This window comes from Aotus nancymaae, unplaced genomic scaffold (genome assembly GCF_030222135.1).
Source record: "Aotus nancymaae isolate 86718 unplaced genomic scaffold, 86718_ANA_hifiasm-v0.15.2.pri h1tg000062l, whole genome shotgun sequence".
In the NCBI taxonomy this organism is placed as follows: Eukaryota; Metazoa; Chordata; class Mammalia; order Primates; family Aotidae; genus Aotus; species Aotus nancymaae.
The window spans coordinates 22,036,921-22,060,838 of record NW_026988476.1 but is presented as its reverse complement, the minus strand read 5'-3'; the positions used below and the strand labels follow the sequence as shown (position 1 = coordinate 22,060,838).

Here is a 23,918-nt window from a genome sequence, read left to right as displayed (position 1 = left end):
CACAAGGATTAAATGAAATAATCTGTATAAATCATGTAGTGTCTGGCACATAGCAAATTTTCCACACAGGCTAGCCATTATCATTTTGTAGTCATGCTGTGTCTGGTGATGCTGTCATTTCTTTTTCTTTTTTTTTTTTTTTTTGAGATGGAGTTTTGCTCGTTGCCCAGGCTGGAGTGCAATGGTGTGATCTCAGCTCACTGTAACCTCTGCTTCCTGGGTTCAAGTGATTCTTCTGCCTCAGCCTCCTGAGTAGCTAGGATTACAGGTGTGCGCCACCATGCCTAGCTAATTTTTGTATTTTTAGTAGAGACGGAGTTTCACTGTGTTGGTCAGGCTGGTCTCAAACTTCTGACCTTGTGAACTGCCCGCCTCGGCCTCCCAAAGTGCTGGGATTACAGGTGTGAGCCACCCTGCCTGGCCAGATGCTGTCATTTCTTACAACTATTTGTAGCTACTTGTTAGGAGTTCCCTATAGTACCTTCCTTTGACTATCTTCACCACAGGAAATTTTTACTACTTGAGAGGCTGGATTTAGTTTCAGGAAATAAACTAAAAGTCATCTATGGCTACATCTGGGGACTAGGTAAATGATCAACACGGGGAATGCCATTTGGGGTCAAATTTATTACATTATATAACACATTTCCATGTGAAAGCAACACGACTATACTACTATGAAAGCCTTTCAAGCAACTACTGACAGGACAATCTAAAGTAAGATTGGGGTGAATTATATTATTAATACAGATATTCACTGCCCCTCCCTACAAGTGAGACATACATGCCCACATGATAACATCAAACCTGCCCAGTGACACGAGCTTGCTGAATTCGTGTGGATTGCTTATGGGCAGAAGCTTTAAGAGCCAATGCATAGTTTGCCATGTCCCTTCCTCTCTGCCACTTTGTCCAACTAAAATAATTTATAAGGAACCCTCTTAATTGATGCAGAGGTTTTAACAAATGGCATAGTGGCCACACCCTTGATTTGTTTCTTGTCCCAGGGCAGGGTTGATTAAACCTTTGTTACTCCTGCCTCAGGCTCCTGAGTAGCTGGGACTACAGGTGCATGCCACCATGCCTGGCTGGTTTTTCAAAAATTTTCTTGTGATGTTGCCCAGGCTGGTGGTCTTGAATGTCTGAACTCAAGCCATCCTCCTGCCTCACCTTCTGGGAGTCCTGGGATTGCAGGTGTGAGCCACCACACCCGGCCTTTGTTACTTAAGGCTACTTCAACTTTATGATTTACTGATTGGGTAGGAGAATCAGTTTCCTCTTCTAATCCCATAAACCCTTGAATTTTTGAACTCTCTATTCCCTTTGCCACAGAACAGATAGAGGCAACATTCCGGACAGAGGCTGCTCCATCTGCCAGCGTCCCTGATGAAAGTGACAGGAAAGCAACACCACTGTACTACTATGAAAGCCTTGGCCTGGCAGCTGATTTATCATTGACATGTGGTAGGAGTGAGAAGTGAGCTTGTGCTGTTACAAACCCCTAAGAATGAAGGGTAGGGGGCCTTCTGTTACTAATGTAACAGAATCTAGCCGACTCTGATTGAAACAAAGAGGTATAGGCATCGCTTCGTGTATTCATTTCCTCTGGCTGTCTTGAACAAGTCATCACAAACTGGGTGACGTAAAAGAAACTTATTCTGTTAGAGACTAGCAGTTTGAAATCAAGGCATCAGCATGGTTTGTCCCTTCTGGAGGCTCTGAGAGAGAATCTGTTCCATGCTTCTCTCCTAGTGTCTGGTGGTTGCTGGCAATCTCTGATGTCCCTTGGCTTGCAGACATATCACTCCAATCTCTGTCTCTATTTTCACATGGAATTCTCTCCTGAATGTCTCTGTCTTTATATGGCATTATCTTCTCTGTGTGTCCAAATTTCCCATCTCACCAGTTAGGGTTACCCTAATCCGGTATGTTTCCTCTTAATTTGATTTCATCTACAAATACCCTCTTTCCAAGTAAGGTCACATTCTAAGATTCAGGTGGGCATAAATGGTAGGGGGCACTAGTCAACCCAATACATGATATGTGTGTAAAAATCAGTCTCACTCTTGAATAGACATTACAGTGCTTATAAAAATATTTTTATTGTGTACCTACATTGTTCCAGATATTGAATTAAATTTCCTCTTTTGATCTTCACAATAATCCTGAGGTAAGAATTATTATCCTCTTTTTATAGATGAAGAATTGAGGCTCAGCAGGTTATATAAGTTGTTCAATATCATACAGCAAAGCACACGGCAGAAAAAGAACTTGAACCCTAATGTGTTGCCATTAAGCCACAGTCATCTGCATATAAACTACTCCAATGTGGGCCCAGTTGCAAAGGTTGAAATTCAAATTCTTTATGAGGTGCTTCTATGACAAAATGAAAGGAAACAGCCTGTTTGTCTTAGCTCCCCTAAATGAAAACAAAGGACAGATTTTCAGACTGAATTAAGATCACTTTTTTTCTTCGTTCTTTCTTCTTGTCTGAGCAATAGTCATAGTTACACCAAACAGGAGCTCAGCTGTGAGGCAGCAGAGACAATCAGTGATCTCCAAAACTTATTTGTTAAGAACCGGCACCGTTCATTCCTACTCATTAGCGACACTCACATGCGACTATGTAGCATGAATTTTCAGAAGCTTTTGATGATACAGGAAGTGCTATACTAGGAAAATTTAATAACTTAGAGTTGCTCCTATCCTTATATTTGAACATTTGATTCTGAATGGTTTCCTTCTTAAAATATATTATGTGTTTTATCTTGTTTCCTCAACAAGATTGCAATCTCCTGTGGGCAATGGTCCAACAGAGTGTCAGAATCCCAGCAGTAATTAGAATAATTGTTAATATTTATCAGCCCTTGCTATGTGTCAGAGCTGTGCTAACCACTTTACATAAGGTATCTTATTTAATCCTTACAATAACATTATGGGGTCACAAGCTATTATCATTCTCATCTTAAATATGTGAAGTGGAGGCTTCATTAAGTGTTTGCCCCAGGTCCCACAGCTCCTGAGCTACTGAGTTGTGAGTCTCAGTGTCCCCGACTTAATCTTCACGAACATTCCTCTTTTCTAACCTGGGCTGTCTTCCTTGTCGCTTGCCTTATCATGACTCACAGCAATAGTGTGCCTAGCAGATCTTTCTGCTTTCTGACAATCCCTGCTACCATTTACACACAGCTGCTTTCACATTCCTATGCCTACTTCTTCCACGAAGATTTCCCAATAACTCTAGAAGATCTCTCTCTTTCTGTCTGTTGACTCTTCCTCCAAAGATATCTCAAGTTTGGTTCCCTTCCTGTTAGCTCTATTGCAGCTACCCCAGTTCATACTGCAGTCTTCTCTCTCTGTGATTACTAAAATAACTTTGCAAATAAAAAGCAATTAATCTGGATTACCCAAGGGGTCCACAGATAGAATTCAGGGGGTGGTATGTGAACTTCAAATAATAGAAACAATTTACATCTTTAATTTTCACTAACCTCAAATGGAAATTTAGCATTTCCTCTCATTATAAATATAGACAATACACTGCAGTAGCCCTAGCAGTACATGTGACTTGGTCACTGACGAAACCAGATACTTTCAATCACATTATATTCATTGCAGACACCTCAACATTGCATTTATGTTCATCCACCTTACGATTATAGACCTATTAGATCTTATATAATCAGTTAACAAAGGAGTACCTATGTATAACTACATCACATGTATTTTTAAATATTGATATTTTAAATATTTTAATGAATGTTCTTTAAAATGTTTTATAAAAATATTCTAATGACCCTCATGTCAAAATAATTAGTCTCTTTTGTAATTTAAAATCATAATTCTGAGAAGGAGACCATAGTCTTGAGCAGACAGCCAAATGAGCCGATACCGCAAAAAATCTTCAATTATCTCAGTTTTAAATGACTTCCTGTGTTCATAACTATGCAGGAGAAGTATTCTCCAGACTGTTGCTAGAAAGATATTTTAAAAATATGAATGGAGTCCTATCATTCCCTTATTTAAAACCTTGAATAACTTCTCATTGTAATTTGTAGAAGTAGTCCATGTTTTGGGTCAGCCCCTCTCTCCAATTTCATGTTGTGGCATTCTTCCCTCCCACACATCTCCATTACTTTCCAAAACTCCAAGTTCTTTTTTGCCTCAGAGCGTCACTTATTTAGTACCCTAGAACATACTACCTCCGTGCAGAACCTTCACGGATCACCTCATCCGCAGTGACTTTCCTCATTATTCTCTCTGAGAGTACTTTCTCACATTCTTTTCTTTCACAGAAAATTATAAATTGCTATCACAATTTATAATTATGAACACTGTTTATTTGCTGTTTAACATTTGCTTTCCCTTTAGGCTCTGGGCTTCACGAAGGCAGGAAACACACCTGTGTTATTTACCACTGTATAATCAGTGCCTGACACATATTCAACACTCATAGTAACTGCTGAAGGAGTTCTCAAACATAATCTTCTTCAACAGATATTTCATGCAATGAACATTTACTGAGCATCTAATATGCCAGGTGTAGTCTGGATACTTGCAATAATCAGAGAACAAAATAGACAAAGACGCCTATCCCTGTAGAGCTTATATAGCATTCTATACTTCCGATTCTGACTATGATGGAGTAACAGGAGCCAACTAAACTCTCCTGCCTCAAATTAAAAACTGGGCAGAATATATGAAGAAATAATTTTTAACTATTAGACAACAGGCAGCACAGAGGAGTGATCCCTGAAAGAAGGAGATAAGATACATTCTACAGTTGCCCCGGCTTACTGCCTGCCACCGCACAGGGAAGGAGTACCCAGACAGAGTTCAGCAATCTCCCTGAATTGAGGAGAGAATAGCAGAGAAGACAGAATTACACTGGGGGAAAGAAAGATCTTGAGGCCTCTGGAGGATTCATCTTGAGTTTTTAGCTGAATACTGATTGGCACATGCATAGGAGAAAACCACTTGAAGCCATGCAAAGAATATCAGGAAGGAGCAAGTAAAACAATCCTGGAGATCACACAGGGCCAGAGTAGAAAGGCTTCCTAGCACACAAGACATTGAGTAGAGCCCTAACAAGGTTATTACGTCATTAGCGGTGCCATGTTAAATGTTTCGGACCCACCTATCAAAGTTGAAAAGTAAGCCTTGAATAGATAAAAATGTTTACAAGTAACTTAGCTGTAGCCCAGAATGAAACCTCCAAATATTTAAAGAAACATAAAATTCCAATATGTCCCAAGATAAAATATACAATGTCTAGAATCCAATAAAAAAAATTGCCAGGCATACAAATAAGCAGAAAAAAATGTCTCCTGTAATGAAGAGAAAAGTCAGTCCCAAGAAAAAGGATCTAGGATTGACACTGATGATAACATTATAATACAAATACTGTTAAAATAACAATTGTTAATACTGTCCACATGATCTAGAAGGTAGAATAAATCAACATATGATAAAAAGACATATGGAAGACATAAAAAGGCATAAATCAAATATGTAGAGATGAAAAAATACAATATCTGATATTAAAAATACAATGAATAGAATTAGCAGATTAACCATTGTAGAAGAAAGATTAGCAAACTTGAAGACAGTAGTAGAAACTATCCAAAATGAAGCATAGAAAGTAGACTGAAAAAAATGAACAAAACACACTGAGATAGGAGATAACTACACATATAATTGGAGTCCCTGAAGGAGCAGAGAGATACGGGGAATGAAAGACAAAGAAAGAGTATTTGAAGGTATAAGGGCTGAAAAATTTCCAACTTTAATGAAAACTACAAATCCACAGGTTCAAGTAACTCAGGAAACCCCAAATGAAGAAACATAAATCAAACTACACCAGTGCACAGCATAATCAAATTGCTTATATAGTATTTGAGTGGGAGAATGGTGAGAATAGGCAATGAAACATAATGGTTATATAGAGGATGTTGGAAGGTAGTAAGTTTTATAAGAAAATGAAAAAGTAGATCCGGGTAAAGGGGATTGAGAGAGTGTGTTGGTGACTGCGTAAGGGTCTGGGGAATAGGTTGCAATAGTTAGGCTTAATTAAGAACGTAATCAATCTTTGGGTAGAAACTTATAAAATGAAAGGTACAATAAAATAAATGTTGACCCATTGACTTACATTATAAAGAAGGACTCAGAATGCTGTGTTGAGAACAGCACTTTATGGGAGTCAAGTAGAAGCAGAGACCACCCTGGAGGCTACTGTTTTAATCAAAGTGAAAGGCAACAGGGATTCAGAATACAGTAGTAATAGCAGAGATGGTACAAAGTAGTCTAATTCTGGATAAATAGCATTTGAATATAGAATCACCAGGATTTTCTAATGGATTAGACACATGGTATGAATTTAAAAAAAGGAAAATTAAGAATAACTCTAAGTGTTTGGACCAAGCAAATGAAAAATAAACTTGCCATCAGTTGAGCTGGGTAGGGCTATGACAGGAGGCTTTTGGGGGTGAAGATCAAGAATGCAGTTTTAGACAGATTGAAATTGAAATGTCTATTAGTGAGATGTATGATGCTGGAGTTTGAGACAGATAATTGGGCAGAGATGGTACACAAAGCCTTGGAAACTAACAAAATCACCAAGAAAGTAGATAAGCAACTAACGAACCCTAGGACACTTAAATGTAATAAGTTGGAGAGCCTAAGACAAACCAGAGGAGAATTATAAGGAGTAGCCTGTGACAGTGAGGAGTACCAAGAGGCAAATAAAGGAAGTGTTTCAAGTCATAATGAGTCATAATGAGTCAAATGCTACCATGACACTTGAGTAAGATGAAAACTGATAACTATTAGAGTTAGCAGTCTAGAGTCATTGGTGATCCTGATGAGAGAAGCTTCAGTGGAATGGTGGGTGTGAAAGCCTCATTGGAATGGGTTTAAGAGTAAATAGGTCTTCTTCTTCTTCTTCCTGAACAATACAATCTTAAAACTATTAGGTGGGACCAAGCAAGTTAGGCCTCTGCACTAGGTCAGGGACTCATGGTGGAATGTCAGAGCTGAAGCAGGATAAGAAGAGCATCTATGCAGGGTCCGGTTTGCTAAGGAGTATAGAAGTCTGAATGATGTGCAAGGCATCCATGTGGAGAGAGGAGGCCCTACAAGAGAGTGACCAAACAAGGATAAGGGAAGCCAGGTAACTCACTGCAGGTAAAGGGAGTTACAAATACAGAAAGCAGAAAACTGGAATGAACCCTGCAGTGTAGGATAGGAATTGGGGGTGTTGGTGTGAACTTATGGTTACATATACAGATACATACAGGTATAGAAGGAAATATAAATGGAGGGGTGGGGGGGGGAGAGGGAGGGAGGGAGGGATTGAGGGAGGGAGGGAGGGAGAGAGAGAGAGAGAGAGAGACTGTATGACTGTATTCTCTGGTTCTATCCACTGACTGAGAGGTCCGGCAGGGCAGCAACACTTCAGCAGTGAGCACATTTGGCATCTAGATCTTGGTATCTAAATACCATTCTCAAAGGAACCAGGAACCAGCGCTCTTCAGAGACAAGGATGATTCCAGGACTGGAGCAGGGAAAACCAGGGGAGCCTAGAACATCTTCCTATGCCAAAAACTAAGAAAATACTCAAAGTATGATGGAAGCATGTGAAAAGGACACAGTAACCACTTTCAGTCTGTGCCAATTGAAACATCAAAATACATGATGATAGTAGCAGACTGTAAACCTCTGAATAAAAGAGGAAATTCCTTCCCAAATTCCAAATATTTTTTAACTACAAAAGAAAATAAATAGTTTTGTGTGGAGAAATCTGGAAAAAACTGCATTAGTTAGGTAATGAAAGTTAACATTACCCATCAGTGACAATTTGAGATAATGTCCCACCAATAATAGAATGCAATGAAATTAATACTCCATTAGTTCTATGATATTAATGCCAAAGTTTTGTTACCTGAATTTAATTATAGATAATTATCTGACAAACCCAAACTGAATGACATTCTAAAAAATAAATGGCATATAATCTCCAAAAATGACAAGGTCATGGAGGTCAAGGAAGTCTAAAGAACTGTGACAGACAGGACAACAAAATGCAACACATGATTCTGAACTGGGTCCTCTCGCTAAAAGGGACATTACTGAGACGATTTGCATACTTACATGGGATCTTAGGGTTAGAAGGTAGTAATGAATCAATGTTAATTTCCTGATTCTGATCATTGTATTATGAATATGTAGAAAAATGTCCTTACTTGTAGAAAATGCACATTACAGTATTCAGAGGTGACAGGACATCTTTGGCAACTTATTCTCAACTGGGTCAGGAGAAAACAAAATTCTCTGCACCATACTTATAACTCTTCTGTAACTTTGAGATTATTTCCAGAATAAAAATGACTTTGCAAAAGAAAAGGAAAAGAGAAATTAAAGATGGTGGATATAGATAATTTTTTTGATGTTATACTGCAAAAAAAAAAAAAAGTCAACAAACAAGGCAGTTGCTGGAAGGGGAAGTGGAAGGATCAAGAAAAAAAACAAATTTTATTTAAGATGGAGAAATAATACTATGTATGATAATGGAAATGAGGTAGAGAATCAAAAACTGATGATGCAGGATAGGCAGGAGGTGAAAGAATAAACTGGTGGAACAGTTTTCTTGGTTTAGGGGATGGGATCTACCAGACAGGTGAAGGATTTCACTTTTGATCACAGCAAGGATCTCCGCAGATTAGCAATTGCTGAAACCTTGCTATCCAGCATCCTCACCAAACCAGACTGGAACTGAGAACCAGGAAGTAAGGGGAGGGGGGTCTCTAGACAGCTTCAATAAAGGCTACTGGACTATGATTTTAGGCTCCAAAAAACCAGGAGAATTACTCTTGGAAGACTGCTTGACAGTGCCAAGAGGAAGCAGTTGTCAGTAAGGATAAAAACCAGATCCCCAAATTTAAACAGAAGGTAGAGACAGAATCCATCTTCATCACATCTGAAATTGAGACACATCTTAAAACTGATGTTGCAAAATGCTTGCAAGCCATCAGGCAAAGAAATAAGCACAGACAGGTTGTCATTGACTATACACATGGGAAACTGCCTGTGCATTAAGGGTATCAGTCATTAAATTACATCTTCAGTTGGGCGGCCTGCATTAATGGAGCCATCTAAGGTTGACTTAACTTTAATTTGTTGCTTAAAAGGATTTCAAAGATTACACTGGATGGAGACTTGAAATGAGAAGTGTATATAGAAATACAATCAAACTATTTCCTCCTACTTTATACTTACACCACTCTACATGCTTCTTTTCTGATACCAGATGTGTGGGTTTCCCCATACCAAGCAATTCTCTGTCCCACCTGGGCATCCTACAATTTAATTCAAATCCGATACTATCTATGTGGAGATAGAAACAGATCCCACAGGTTAAGAAATTAGTCTAACAAGACTGTCCCCCATTTCAAATGCCAGTAACAAGTAGTAGGACCCCAGGTTACTCACAACTTCTGTCTGACTTGGCTACAAATCAGAGGCTCCCATGACTACCTCTTCAGGTTGGATAATTTGCTAGAGCAGCTTACAGAACCCAAGTAAATAGTTTACTTACTATTTCCAACTTATTGCAAAGGATATTTTAAAGGATATAAATGAAGAGCTGGAGAAAGAGATAAATAGAGTGAGGTTTGGAAGGGTCCCGAGTGTAGGAGCTTGTATCCCCTTGGAGTAGGGGTACATCACTCTCCCAGCATGTTCACCAACCTCGAAACTCTCTGAACTCTGGTTTATTTTTTATTTTTAAGAGACAGGGTCTCCCTCTGTTGCCTAAGCTGGAGTGCAGTGGCATGAACATAGCTTACCACAGCCTCAAACTCCTGGGATCAAGTGACCCTCCTGCCACAGCGTCCCAATTAGCTAAGATTACAGGTGCGCACCACCATGCCCAGCTAATTTTTAAATTTTTTTGTAGAGATGGGGTCTCACTTTGTTGCTCAGGCTGGCCTCAAATGCCTGGCTTCAAGCTATCATCCTGCCTCAGCCTCCCAAAGTGCTGGGGTTATAGGTGTGAGCCGCTGTGTGTGGCTCCGAACACTGTTCTTTTGGGATTTTTATGGAGGGTTTGTCATGCAGGCATGAAAGATTATTAGCTCATCTAGAAGCTCACAAAGAATCACCTCACGGGAACAAAACGTGCTCTTATACCCAAGAAATGACATAGGTCTTAGAGACCAGGGTCAAAGACCAAATATGAGAACAAAAGATGGTCTTAGCACCCCTATTTACAAAGGTTTTGGGAGCTCTGTCAGGAACTGGGGGCAGAGATCAATACATATATATCTCTTACTACTTCACAGCATGTTATTATAACAGAGCATATAGAGGCCTGGCAATGTGGGCAAGGCAAAAGAAACTGCCTAATTGCTGGGAAGAGATCACAAAATTTTCAAACAAGGTTGGTCTGACATTTATCTAGAAAGATCTTTTACCAGTTCAAAAGCTGTTGGCTACTTTATTTATTTATTTATTTTTAGTAGAGACGGGGTTTTGCCATGTTGGCCAGGCTGCTCTCGAACTCCTGATCTCAGGGGATCTGCCTGCCTTGGCCTCCCAAATTGCTGGGATTGCAGGCATGAGCCACCCCGCCTGGCCATTTGGCAACTTTAAAGAAAGGCTTTATTTTTCTTTGAATAATTAATGTGTAATTCAAGTGAGGAAAGTCAAAGTCTATGTTAAGCAGTATAAATGCATAAGAAAATTAAGTATTCTTTCATGTGTCTTGAAACTATATTGAAAATATGAAAGGTGCTATGGAGAACAAGATCAGTAATGTAGGGAATGAAAAGCAGAAGTTATCATGATGCCTGCATGACCATGCTGACTGCAGCACTATGATGATGGCAGCACTATGATATCTGTGTCACCACAATGACTGCATCACCATGATGTCTGTATCACTATGATGGCCTGGAATCACCATGATGTCTGCATCACCATGTCTGCAACACCTTCATGCCCTACACATCACCAGGATGGTCTGCATCACTGTGATGCCTGTATCAGTGCCAGTGGCCGAAGGTGAGTCTAAAGGATTTTTCCACTATGATTGTAAAGAGTGCTCACAATCAAACTTTGATTGTAACACTAGAGAAAGTATAATTGTATGAACAAATGTCTGCTGTTTTTGTATTTATAAAATCACGTGTGACTCTTCTAAGTTGTCTTCCTCCTGCTCCTTCAAGGTGATAGTAACTGAAAGTACTTATCGATAGGATTTTTTTTTAAGGAAGTAAATAATTTTCAAAGCAGTCATTAAGCAAAATACATTATATTTATTTCTTTGATGAAAGAAGAAGGACATTCAATCCTAGCATCCAAAGTAGTTATATTTTTAAGTAGGGAGACTTTATCTGGTATAAAAAGTAGGCTATTCAGAAAAATTAATTTCCCAGAGTTTTCAAATTACAAAGGTTGTATAGTACTACTTCTATTGCTGTTAGGTGTGATGTACAAGGCTAAATATGTACTTGGTAATTAATTAGTATTTATTGAACTTTAAAAAATTATATCAACCATCATAACAATGAAGTTTTACACTTCATTATTAATGTATGCCTTATTTCAACTTTAAATTTGTTTGCTTTATTTTCAGCAAATGAAATGAATTAGCACTGGCCATCTTTGAACACAGCCCTTTCCTCTATTTAGTCCTTTGATATACTTTACTGATTTTATCATCTCTGATAATACTCTCCATTGGCCTAGAAGGAGGATTGTATTTCATTTTTCCTAATGAAATTGAACACAAGCATTTTAGGGAAGTGCTGTTAAAGCTCTCAGTCCAAATGCTGGAAAAATACTTAAAATGTCCCAAACCTAGAATATATGTCCTCTCTCTCGTTCCAAGCATGGTGTCTAACTGGACCATTTCTCACTACAGGGTTCCATGAAGTTCAATTTCAATCTATTATTATAGTCAATCATCATAAAGATGACTTTATCATTAGGAATGTCCATATTTGGCTTACTAATTTATACATATTTGTCCCCATTATGAAAGTCAGTCTGTTCTTTTTATGTTAAAGTGTTTTAAACAGAAGGCACACTAAAAATGCTAGATACTTACGAGCATACAATGATATGAAACAATTTACCTTTCTTTAATATTACCAATTCCATCCTTTTAAATAATATTAAATTTGAACTCCCCCTGTTACCACAGTTTTATTTATACAGTTACATTCATGCTTGGAATCTCCAAGTCCATGAACGTAATTGGGAATGTCATGGGGAATACAGTTCCTGATGTTTTGTTATATGACACTCAATATACAAACTTAAAGCTGTCTACAAAATGCTTTTGCACCCTAGAACCATGAAATATGCAAAGAAGTAGACAGTTGTGGTCTTTGACAATGACTATGTAGTCTAGGTGGAAAAATTCATTTGATGAAGATGAAACTAATTAGTAAATTAATTAGTAAATATGGTCAGATTAGATAAAGAGATTAATGAACAAGTAGGAACTTGAGCTGACCCCTAAAGGCGGGATAAGATTTGCAGAGGCAAAGAAATAAGGGGGAGGGTATTCTCAGTGAGAAACCCAGAATAACCAGAGAGGTCACACTTTGCATAGCACAGAGAGGTCACAGTTTGCATAGTCAGTAAGGAGAATCACTTGGAAAGGTGTGTTGGGAGTATATGGGAGAAATGACACATTTTTCTGTGGGGTCAATTTATGGTGCAGTCAATCAATTAAGAAGCAGTCATTTTACCCATGCTCCTGGCTTTGCATCTTATATCTTTTGCTCTTATATCTACATTATTTTTCATAGTACTAATAGCAACTCCTGCCAAAGAGCATCTTTCCAGCCTACAATGATTCCCATACCCATTCTCATTCCTCCACATGGGCAGGTTAATTCCTAGGGGCTTTGTCTGTGTAATGGAGTTCAATTCTAATGTCAGTTGATTGAAGCTGGAGGCAGCTCATTCTTGCTGGAACAGAGATGGCACTCTAGGACTATATGCTATGGAGACAGAAAAGGATTGAATCAAGCCATCTCTTTTTTCATGGAGCTGGAACTATGAGTTGTGATCCTGGGAACCATGGGCAGCCATCTTGTGCCTGCCATATGGACCTGGCAGCTAAAAAAATCCCTTCTTCCCAGGAAAAGGAAGAGGAGAACACATAGAGAGGAGCAGAGACAGGTGATGGAGCACTCGCAGTTTCCAATGGCCTTCCAGTTCCCACTTCTACTGCCTATCCGGCCACATTTCTGCTCTTGGATGGAGACATCCTGTATCTTTTATAATCAGTACCTCTTTCTGCTTAAGCTAGCTTGGTTTAGATTCCTATTATTAGAAACTCAAAGAGTCCTAATATAATGATGAATAAAGAGATTTGCCAAAGCCCTGCAGTCCTTTACTTTTGTGCATGCTCCCTCCCCTTGTGCTCTAAGGACAAGGTTTCTTTCATTTTGTCTTTGGTCAGTGTTAGTGTGAGACTATTGCTGTTTCATTCATCCAGGTGTCACAGTCCACAGCCCCTCTCACCTCCTTCCCCTAACTCTCTTCCCATTTTCCTTTTATTTCTCTTCACCCTCTGTCCTTGAATGAAATGTTAACAAAGAAATAGAAAAAGGCTGGGAATACAATTTATATATGCCTGAGGCTTTTAAGCAGATAATGGGTTCATTAGCCCAAATCTCCCAGGGTCTGTGATGTAAAAGGATAGAAAACAAGAAGGCTTAAAAACAAACATGTTATTCATATGACTATGTTATTCATAGAGCAGGGCTACTTTACCCAGCGTAAGTTATTCTGGGGGCCACATGAGGGATAAGGCCACCGCCTGCTTAAGGGACCCTCAACAACTCTAATGCCATCTATGTCCCCAAACCCTCTTCTTAAGAGTCCTATTCTTTGCCACCTCAGTTGCAGTAGGTTCTGCCAGACATATGTAAAGCCATTGCTATCCTTTATAGCTTGAGGAGGTCACTACTTTCACTGGAAAATCACAAGCCTGGGATCTTCAGAGAGAAGCCCCTTCCTGCTGACAGGATCGTGCATGGAAAGTAGGTGGAGAAGCCTGAATGCTCAAAAGCCTTGAAGGAACTTCTAAAGACAGATAACCAAGCCCTAAACCAGCTAGTGACAACCATGTCAACGCAGTCGACGTTTTATCCAACCGCTAAACTAAAAATAATCTGTCACTTCACCACAGCAAGCCTGTGCCTGGCTCTGAGGTACAGAACAAATGCTGAAATACAGGATGCTGCTGTATTTCTAACAATGTAAGGTCCAGTGACGTCAAGCGGGATTCAGAGATCTGAATGTGAAGATCACCCAGGAAGGCAACTACTTGCCCTGGGTTTATCAGGTTCACGCTTTGTTTCTTTTTTAGTAGTGATTTATTTGTAACTCTTCAAAGGGCAATCAGAGTGTGGTGTTGGCTTTTTTCTGACGACATTTGGTAACTCTGCTTCTTGGATATCTTGTTTGCATCAATAATAGGTCTTGTTCAAATTTTTTGTCGCCCCCAACTAGGTCGGGATTGTTGCAAGCAAGAATCATGTTTTGACTATCTCCATTTCTTTAGAACGTAACAAGCCCTGGCAATTTAGAAAGCTCTCAGTAAATTATTTATTATATAAGCCGGGCGCGGTGGCTCACGCCTGTAATCCCAGAACTTTGGGAGGCCGAGGCGAGTGAATCACGAGGTCAAGAGATCGAGACCATCCTGGTCAACATGGTGAAACCCCGTCTCTACTAAAAATACAAAAAATTAGCTGGGCATGGTGGCGCGTGCCTGTAGTCCCAGCTACTCAGGAGGCTGAGGCAGGAGAATTGCCTGAACCCAGGAGGCGGAGGTTGCGTTGAGCCGAGATCATGCCATTGCACTCCAGCCTGGGTAACAAGAGCGAAACTCTGTCTCCAAAAAAAAAAAAAAAAAAAAAAAAAAAAAAGTATTTATTACATAAATAAATAAATGAACAACAAAAACGAACAGCAAAAATCCAACCTTATGATGAGCATCTATGAAAACTTTTTCAAGGACCTAATAAGTTGATCTGAATCTTCGATGAGTCAATGCAGTTAAGTGTTAAGTATTATTTACATGTTAGTTACGTGTTAAGTAAAGTAAGATAAATAAAGCAGTAAGGGAGGGGGCAAAGGAGATTGGATGTTCTAGACATTTAAAATTCCCATCAAAAGAATTAAAAGTGGTTCTATACGGTGTGCAGAAAAGAGAGAAGGAATGAAGCTGAAGAGATGACAGGGCCAGAGGAGCTCTGTATACACTGCTAAAGAGTCTGCCATTTTATTTTACTGGTGATGGGGAATCATGAGCTGATTTTCAGTGAAGAGATATGTAGTTAGATTTTCTTTTAGAACATTATATTTGGCAGCAGTATGGAAGGTAATTGATGGCAGGGGATGGAGATGTGTTGAGATCGAATTGCGGAGCCCCTTGCAGTCATTAATTCAGGTGAGGGATGATATGGTCTAACCTATTTCCGAAAAGCTCTATTTCTATTCTCTTTCTTCTGCTGTCAGTTTTCATCACCCATTACCACGTCATATCCTCCTTCAGGAAGAATAACTAGGGATGCTGAGTAGTAACAGAAAACATCAACCACAGTAGAGCTTCACAAACTTTTATCATAGTTAGACCACTTCAAAAGTCAAAGTGGTATTTTCCAGAAGGCCTATGGGCAGAAGCTCCTCTCCCTCAAAAAGAACGGAATGACCTTTTCTGATTTGACAATCCATGGGCCACTTCACTTCTCCCAGCAGGTATTGTGCCTACCTGTCACTTTGTACTTTTTCAGCAATAGAGTAAAAAAAGAAGGAGCAAGAAAAGAGGAGAAGAGGAAGGTGGCAAAGGAGCAAGGTAAGGCCCCTTTCTTGATCTCAGTCATGAATAAAGAAGAATAATTAAGGCTGCTGAGAGAAGAGCAGGACCTGATTAAATCCTGTGGTCCATTACTAGGTATCAAATTTTACAAAGGAGATTTAGGATAAATGGAAAAATGTCCATGGGTATTTGCTCATCTTATTTGTGGAGGAAGAAGAGCTCTCTCTTCATGCTCTAGCACATACCTGATGGGACTTAGCACAAGCAAACTCCTTCCCACAGGACAGCGGTTCTCAACCTTGACTATACATCGAAATTAACTGAAAATTCCTTTGAAAAAAATACTGATGCCTGAATCATATCCCAAGAGATTCTAATTTAATTGGTTTGGGTGTGGTTCGGTAATTGGTCCTTTTATAGAGCTCTCTGGGTGTTGGGAACACACAGATGAGCTGAGAACCACTGCTGTAGAGCAGGGGTCAGCAAACGTTCAGTAAAGCTCCAGAGAGTAAATATTTTAGCTTTGTGGGCCATATGTTCTCTATTACAACTACTCTACTCTGCTGTTTTACAGTGAAAGCAGCCACAGACAATATGTGAATGAGTGTGTTCCAATAAAACTTTATTTATAAACATAGGCAGTGGGCTGGATTTGGCCCATGAGCTATAGTTTATCAACCCTGTCACACTCCAAAGCACAGCTGGATTGCCCAGGTACTGAATTAGGTAGGGAAAAAATAGAAAAAATAGAAAAAATATTCTAGTTTTTAAAAGGCATTTGGAAGAATGTTGTAACTTAATTTTAGTACAATGAGATGTATTTCTGAGTTGCATTTCAAAGAATTCTTGGGTAAGGCATTTTATTTCTGGGGCAATAAAGTTTTGATGGTTAATAAAAATTCACTCTGCCACCCTGCCATTGCTATCTATTAATAATGACAAAATACTACGCAACTTTTCATCTGAAATCTACTACCAACAAAGGGTCTGAATTTAAAGTCTTGGTTCAAGATGAATTAGTCCTAACTTAAGGCAAAGCTGTCAGGTTCGGTCTGGGAAGGGAGAGGAAAAAAAGAAACGTAGACTATGAACGTTCATTAAGCCTCTTTGTTGTCTGACTTCTTAGGAAGACTAGGTGTGACTTTCATGTTTGGCAGAACGAGAATTTAATAAAGTATAAAGAAGAAAAAACTTGTAACGTGCAAGGATAACTAGAAGGGTTAGACACACAGGATAGACATTTAGCCTTAGAACCTGAGCCAGGACAGAAACAATTAAAAACCAAAAGAGAAAAGGGTTTCCATCAGGACAGGGAGGTAAACGGGTGCACTGATACATTTCATGCGTTCTCTAATTTCTCTCAGTTGAATTTAACCATAAGCCTGTTTTGCTTTTTTGTTGTGTTGTGTTGTTCATTTTTAATTCTACATGGGAAAGAGGTTCTAATTTATTCTATTATTTTATGCTGGAGAAGGCAAAGACACATATGAGAAATGAACTTCTGCCTAATCTTTAAGATGCTTTCCTGTCATTACTGGTTTTATCCCTCTCTAGGAAAGAGCAGTCCCATGACAGATGACTGCAAGTCACATGCTTTAGACTCAGGCTAGAGGAAGTGTAGGGTTGGGTCGTCCTCACCTTTATCCTGTCGATGTTGGCTTCCATCTTAAGCTGCTCTACCAGCTTCCTGGCCTGTGCTATGCTGGCGGTGTTGTTGCTGGCCATCGGAGTGTTTGATAGGTCTTTCAGAAACACTAGGAAAAAAAAAGATGATTGTATCAGAGAATTCACGAGCCAGCAAATGTGCAAGTTCATCACAACTAGAGGATCTCAAAGCAGTGGACATAGCCAGGCCCAGCTTCTCCAGCCCTCTCCATCCTCAGTCGGTATTACATCTGATTGGCAGGCAGACCAGAGGATGAGGTTTGATTTTCCATTTCTTCCTACTTCCCCATCCCTTCCTCAGAGGAAAAAAAAAAAACCGAAGAATTTTACAAAGTTATGTAGAATAAGACATATTGCCACATTAAGAAAACAAGATATTCAAGTTATTTCAATTCATAAGTTCAAAATGGTAAGGGTGACAGTGTGCATTATTATTGCTGCTGCTTGCTGGGTGTTACTATTGTCAGAAACTATGGTAAGTGCCCTCAGAGGAGGAATGAAAGATTGGCAGAGGGGAGGATGGTAAATTATAAGCTCCTTCAGGACTAATGTCACTGCTTTAAATTTTCTCCCAATGGGCTCAAACCCCATCCTTCTGGTCAACTATGACCACCTCAGTGTATTATACTACAGAGATACTACAGTGGGAGGCTTGGTTTTTCACCGTCACTTAATCCAGTATTGTAAATAGCCATTCCTTCCCATTCTATTTGAAATTAAGGTTTGAGTCACAACTGTCTACTCATAATTCCTCAGGGACACATCTTCATGCCAAGTGGGAGGGATTGCCATGCCTAAATTGTTAAATATGTCAATGAGTTCACCAGTGTTATAATAAAGTATAACAAACTTATTAACTTATTTCTTTTATAAATCTGGAACAGAAACATTCTGAGAGTAGAGTTCTTGGCTGGGCATGGTGGCCCATGCCTGTAATCCCAGCACTCTGAAAGGTCAAGGTGGGAGGATCCCTTGAGGCCAGGAGTTTGGGAGTGGAGTTCTGTTTCTAGGCAGATTGTGAGATGGTTTCTTTGTCTCTGCCATACCTCTTTCTCCATGTGGCTTCCCACCCTCTTCAAATCATATCCCCTGTTCATTTCTCTTCGAATCCTTTCTTGACACAACATCTCACTTGATAATTGTTGTTCATCTTGGAAAATATCTTATTCTCAATGCCCATTTCCCCAATACACTGAACAAGTCTTAATTCATGTCAAGGTGTCATATGCAATTTTAGGACCATCTGTGTAAACATGCTCCTTGAGATCGCTGATATCCAATAGTAAAGCAATACTTAAGTGCTTTGATTTGACTAGAGTACATGACCCAAGAAACAGAAACATTAAACACTGTCTCAGTCAATACTAATGGAATCTTGTTCTGAAGATATTATATAAAAAATAATGACTTCTGCTAGCTTTGGGCAATCCTTTTACCAAAGAATGAAGTAAGATCAGATCTTAAAAAAAAAAAAAAAAGAGAGAGAGAGAACACATAGAAAAGCTGGAAAATAAAGAATAACCCATAACAAATTCTGTACAGAGATTTTTTTTTCACCTACCAACTGAAATCAACAAATAATTCTTGTCTTAATGACCAAAAAGCAAAAGTCTATACATGATCTCTGTTGGTACTTATTTCTTGATATCTAGTTCTTTAAGACAAAAGAAGAAATTATGTATAACTCTCTGTAAACATACAAGTCCCATCACAGAGAATGTTACTTTATAAAGAATACTGCAAAATAAGCCACCCAACAGCATTTACAAAATAAATTGTAAGATAATTAATTGTTCCCTCAATTTATTTTCAAAGAGTTTGGAGACAATAAAATGGGAGGGAAGATTGAAGGAATTTCTGAAGTCACAGAGATCTCTGAACACTATTTTTATACATTTGGAGATCAAAGAAGGAAGAATAAACAAAAGAATAAAAGGAGACTTTAACAACTATTATTTCATCGGCATGGTTAGGACCCAATCACCATAGCCTCATAGGGAAATTATATGCCCCACAATTAAACAAACATCTAACAGCCTAGGAAGACTTTACAGGGCCAAGATGGAGTATTGACTTATTCAGTAGGGTAGCCTAACTCTTCCATTCATCCAATGTTGGAAGTAGCCACAATCTACAAGCCCCTGGATGCTGTTCAGTGAAGCTAACGTTTCTGCCAAACTGGAATTCACTCATCACGTTAGAATGCAGACTATCACAGAATTACCAAATTCTTATTGGGAGATTTAAGATTCTGGCCAGTTACTCTTCTGCCCTGAATCTATATCAGAGTACAGGGTCACCTGTGGCAGAGATAACAACTTGCCTTCTAATACCAATTTTTTTCCTCATTAGTAACAATACATTTTTTCTTCTTAGTGGAGACCACAAGAACCCTGAATTTTAGCTAGGTGTATTTTGCTAAAAGATATACTCCGGCTGGGTGCAGCGGCTCACGCCTGTAATCCCAGCACTTTGGGAGGCTGAGGCGGGTGGATCATGAGGTCAGGAGTTCGAGACCAGCCTAGCCAAGATGTTGAAACCCTGTCTCTACTAAAAATACAAAAATTAGCTGGGCATAGTGGCATGCACCTGTAATCCCAGCTACTCAGGAGGTTGAGGCAAGAGAATTGCTTGAACCTGGGAGGCGGAGGTTGCTGTGAGCTGAGATCACGCCATTGCACTCCAGCCTGGGTGAGAGGGAGACTCCATCTCAAAAAAAAAAAAAAAAAAACAAAACAAAAAGATACACTCCAAGCCTCCCTTGCAGCTAGGTATAGTTACATGACTAAGTTTTGGCCAATGAGATTTAAGCAGAAATGTTCTTGAAGGGAGGAGGCATATGCCTTGTCTCTCCTTCCTCCTGCTACTGGCTTGGGAGGCATCTGCATTGATCACAGAAGTCCATCTTGAACCTCTAGAATGACTGCTACACTAGGGTAAACAGGAAGGATCTGGGTCCTTACTGACTCTGTGGACCCACCATGCCAACTGTGAGATGGCTACCTTTGATATGAAAGAGAAATAAGTGGTATCTTATTGATAGCACGATTATTAAGAGATTCTCTGTCATTAGCCAACAGGGCTGGTATTAACTGAGTATAAATGACCCATTATTGTCATTCAAGCATCAAGGAAAGTCTGTCCCTCAAGGCCTTTCCATGCTCCCTGGGAAAAGCTGTGAGTGGCTTGAGGAGGCTGAGATAGAGAATATATTGGTTCCATTGCTACTGTAACATATTACTACAAGTTTAGAGGCTTAAACAATAGAAATGTATTATCTTCTAGTTCTGGAGAGCATTCATCTGAAATGGGTCTCACTGGGCTAAAATCAAGGTATAAGCAGGGCTGTGTTCCTTTTTGAGGCTCTGAGAGTCCACTTGCTTTCATTTTCTAGCTTCTGGAGGCTGTCGGCATTTCTTGGCTCTTGGCCCTTTCCTCCGTCATTAAAGCTGGCAAAGGTGAATGGAGCTCTTTTCATATCACATCACTCTGATCTCCTCTGAAGTCACATCTCTCTCTGACTCTGACTTCTCTTCTGCCCACCTCTTCCACTTTTAAGGACCCTTACAACTACATTGTGCCTACCCAGATAATCTAGGATAATCTCCCTGTTTTTATGTCAGCTGATTAACAACCTTAATTCCATCTGCAACTTCAATTCTTCTTTGCCATGTAACGTAATGTAATGTAATGTAATGTAATGTAATGTAATGTAATGTAATGTAATGTAATATATTTCTAGGTTCTGGGGATTGGGACATGAACATCTTTGGGGGACTGTTATTCTGCCTATCATGGAAGAAGGACTCTGTATACGCAAGGAAGGGAAGTAGGGAGGTGGGAAGTTGAGATGGGGAAAGAAGAAGGATGGAGCAGGAGTCTAGAAATGCAGGAGAGAAAACTACATTTGAAACAGACTAAAGAGAAAAAGGAAACCTAGGCTTTGATTTGTGCTCCTAGTTTTAGGCAGCCACACACTGAATGTTCTTGTTTTACTGTATGAACCAGGCAGAATCGAGTGCCACTTTTAGAATCAATTAGTGCATTTCCCCCCTTTTCACATCCAGCTGATTTCCCATAAAAGCAATGAAAAAATCCCCTCCTGAAGACTGAAAGAATTGTAAAGTGCTAGGCCAGTGTTCCAAACAAGTGTTTATTTCCCTAAGAGGTGATAGAGCCATTTGGGTGAAGGGTGAGATTCATGTAAAATGGACACTGGATCTATTTTGGGTTTAGAGTCACTTAGTGGGGGATCTCCACAGGCCATAAGCTAAAATAGGAGCAAAAGAAGGACACCAGAGAGCAGGATCAACTGATGAAGAAGTAGGACTGGAGGAGACAAAATGGCAGCCAGTGTTGGTGAAGGGGAGAGAGGAGGACGACCGCAGCTGCAAACACTGGGGTGGAGCTGGAGCAGTGTGAGGAGACTGAATTAAGCCATGTGCGCCCCTCTCTGAAACTGTACACATTTTGATGCTTCATTCCTTTCTACCCAATGGTTTTTTATTCTTTGTGATCAGCCTTTTCCTTTTTCTTTCTCTTTTAAACGGACTGCAATATAGAATGTACATCCATATACTCATTTGAATTTGCTGAATTACCTGATATGTTCTTAATATATTCTCTTTCTTCCACTTTCTCGAAACATCAGACAACATCTGCATATTAGTTGTTAGTTGCTTTTGATTTGCCCACATCTAGTTTTCAGTCCATGAGCATGGCTCACAATAGACAATCTTCTCTACCTCTACTGTGAATCACAAAATTCCAATTTTGAATAGTATGTTGCTAGATCTTTTAAAAACAGATCATAATTTTTTGAAGTTCCTTATAGACCTTTTGCTCATGTTGTGACTTTTGCAGAATTTGAAGGTCAAGCAAACTAAATACTATACCCCAAAATGTTAAATGCATGGTATCCTAGAAGCAAGTGGCTCTGTATATGTTATAAAAGACAACATACGTGCATCCATGCTTTCTAGTTATTTCCTGAAACACCAAGTGATGTATCTCTATTCCTGGTTTATTTGAATTTCTTCAAACCTTATAAAGCTGACTATTGCAAACAAAACAAAGAATCTTAAAAAAAAAATTTTTAAGTGTGTAAATAAGAAAAAGTTTGTCTTCTAAGTTTGAGGTATTTGGACCCTGCATCACACACATACACACACCCCTCCATCTATGCTAAAAGAAGATATCTACACTGATTTTCTTTTTTTTCAATTGTGATAAAATGCACAACATAAAATTTACTATCTTAACCATTTTTAAGCATATAGCTCAGTGGTATTAAATGCATGTATATTTTTGCGAAATCATCACCACCATCCATCTCCAGAACTCTTTTATCTTGCAAAATTAAAACTCTATACCTGTCAAACAATAACTTCTAATTCCCTTCTCCCCGCAACCCTTGGCAGCCACCATTTCTACTTCCTGTCTCTATAAATTTGACTACTTTAGGTATCTCATAGAAGTGGAATTGTGTAATATTCATCTTCTTGTGACTGGCTTATTTCACTCAGCATAATGTCTCTAAGCTTTGTCCACACTTGGGCCTGTCAGAATGTCCTTCCTTTTTAAGGCTGAATAATATTCCATTGCATGTATACACCACATTTTCTTTATCCATTTATCTATTAATGAACACTGGTTGATTCCATGTTTTAGCTACTATGACTATTGTGAATATGGGAGTCCAAACATATATTTAAGACCCTGCTTCCAATTTTGGGGGGTTATACCCAGAAGTGAAATTGCTAGATCATATGGTAACACTTGTTATTTTCATTTTTGTTTTTGTTTTTTGGAGATGGAGTCTTGCTCTGTCACCCAAGCTGGAGTGCAATGGCACGGTCTTAGCTCACTCCAACCTCCGCCTCCCAGGCTCAAGTGATTCTCCTGCCTCAGCTTTCTGATTAGCTGGTATTACAGGCGCCCACCACCATGCCTGGCTAATTTTTGTATTTTTAGTAGAGACGGAGTTTCACCATGTTGACTAGGCTGGTCTTGAACTCCTGACCTCATTATCTGCCCACCTTGGCCCCCCAAAGTGCTGAGATTATAGGCATGAGTCACTGCACCCTACCTTTTTTCATTTATTTTATTTTATTTTTTTATAGTAGCTATCCTAATGGGTGTGAGATAGTATCTCATTTTGGTTTTTGTTTTTCCCTAATGATTAATGAATTGGGCAGCTTTTCATGTGTTTATTGGCCATTCATATTTCTTTGCAGAGATGCCTATTCAAGTTTGTTGTCCATTTTTGAATTGGTTTTTGTTACTGTTGTTGAGTTTTAGGTGTCTCATTATATTTAGGATGTTAATTCTGTATCATATATGTGGTTTACAAAAATTTATTCTTATTCTTTGTTGAATTGTCCTTTGAAGCACAAAAGTTTCACATTTTATG

The 23,918-nt window shown here is 39.2% G+C and overlaps 1 protein-coding gene across 1 annotated transcript in view; it reads right to left on the bottom strand.

The window, feature by feature from the left end:
- The window catches only part of GNG2 (G protein subunit gamma 2), a 109,848-nt gene that overhangs the window by 3,895 nt on the left and 82,035 nt on the right, over positions 1–23,918 (bottom strand). The window contains exon 3 of the mRNA XM_012451054.2: positions 17,480–17,595. Coding sequence (XP_012306477.1) covers positions 17,480–17,566 — 87 coding nt within the window. The 5' untranslated portion in view covers positions 17,567–17,595. The remainder of the gene's footprint in view (positions 1–17,479; positions 17,596–23,918) is intronic.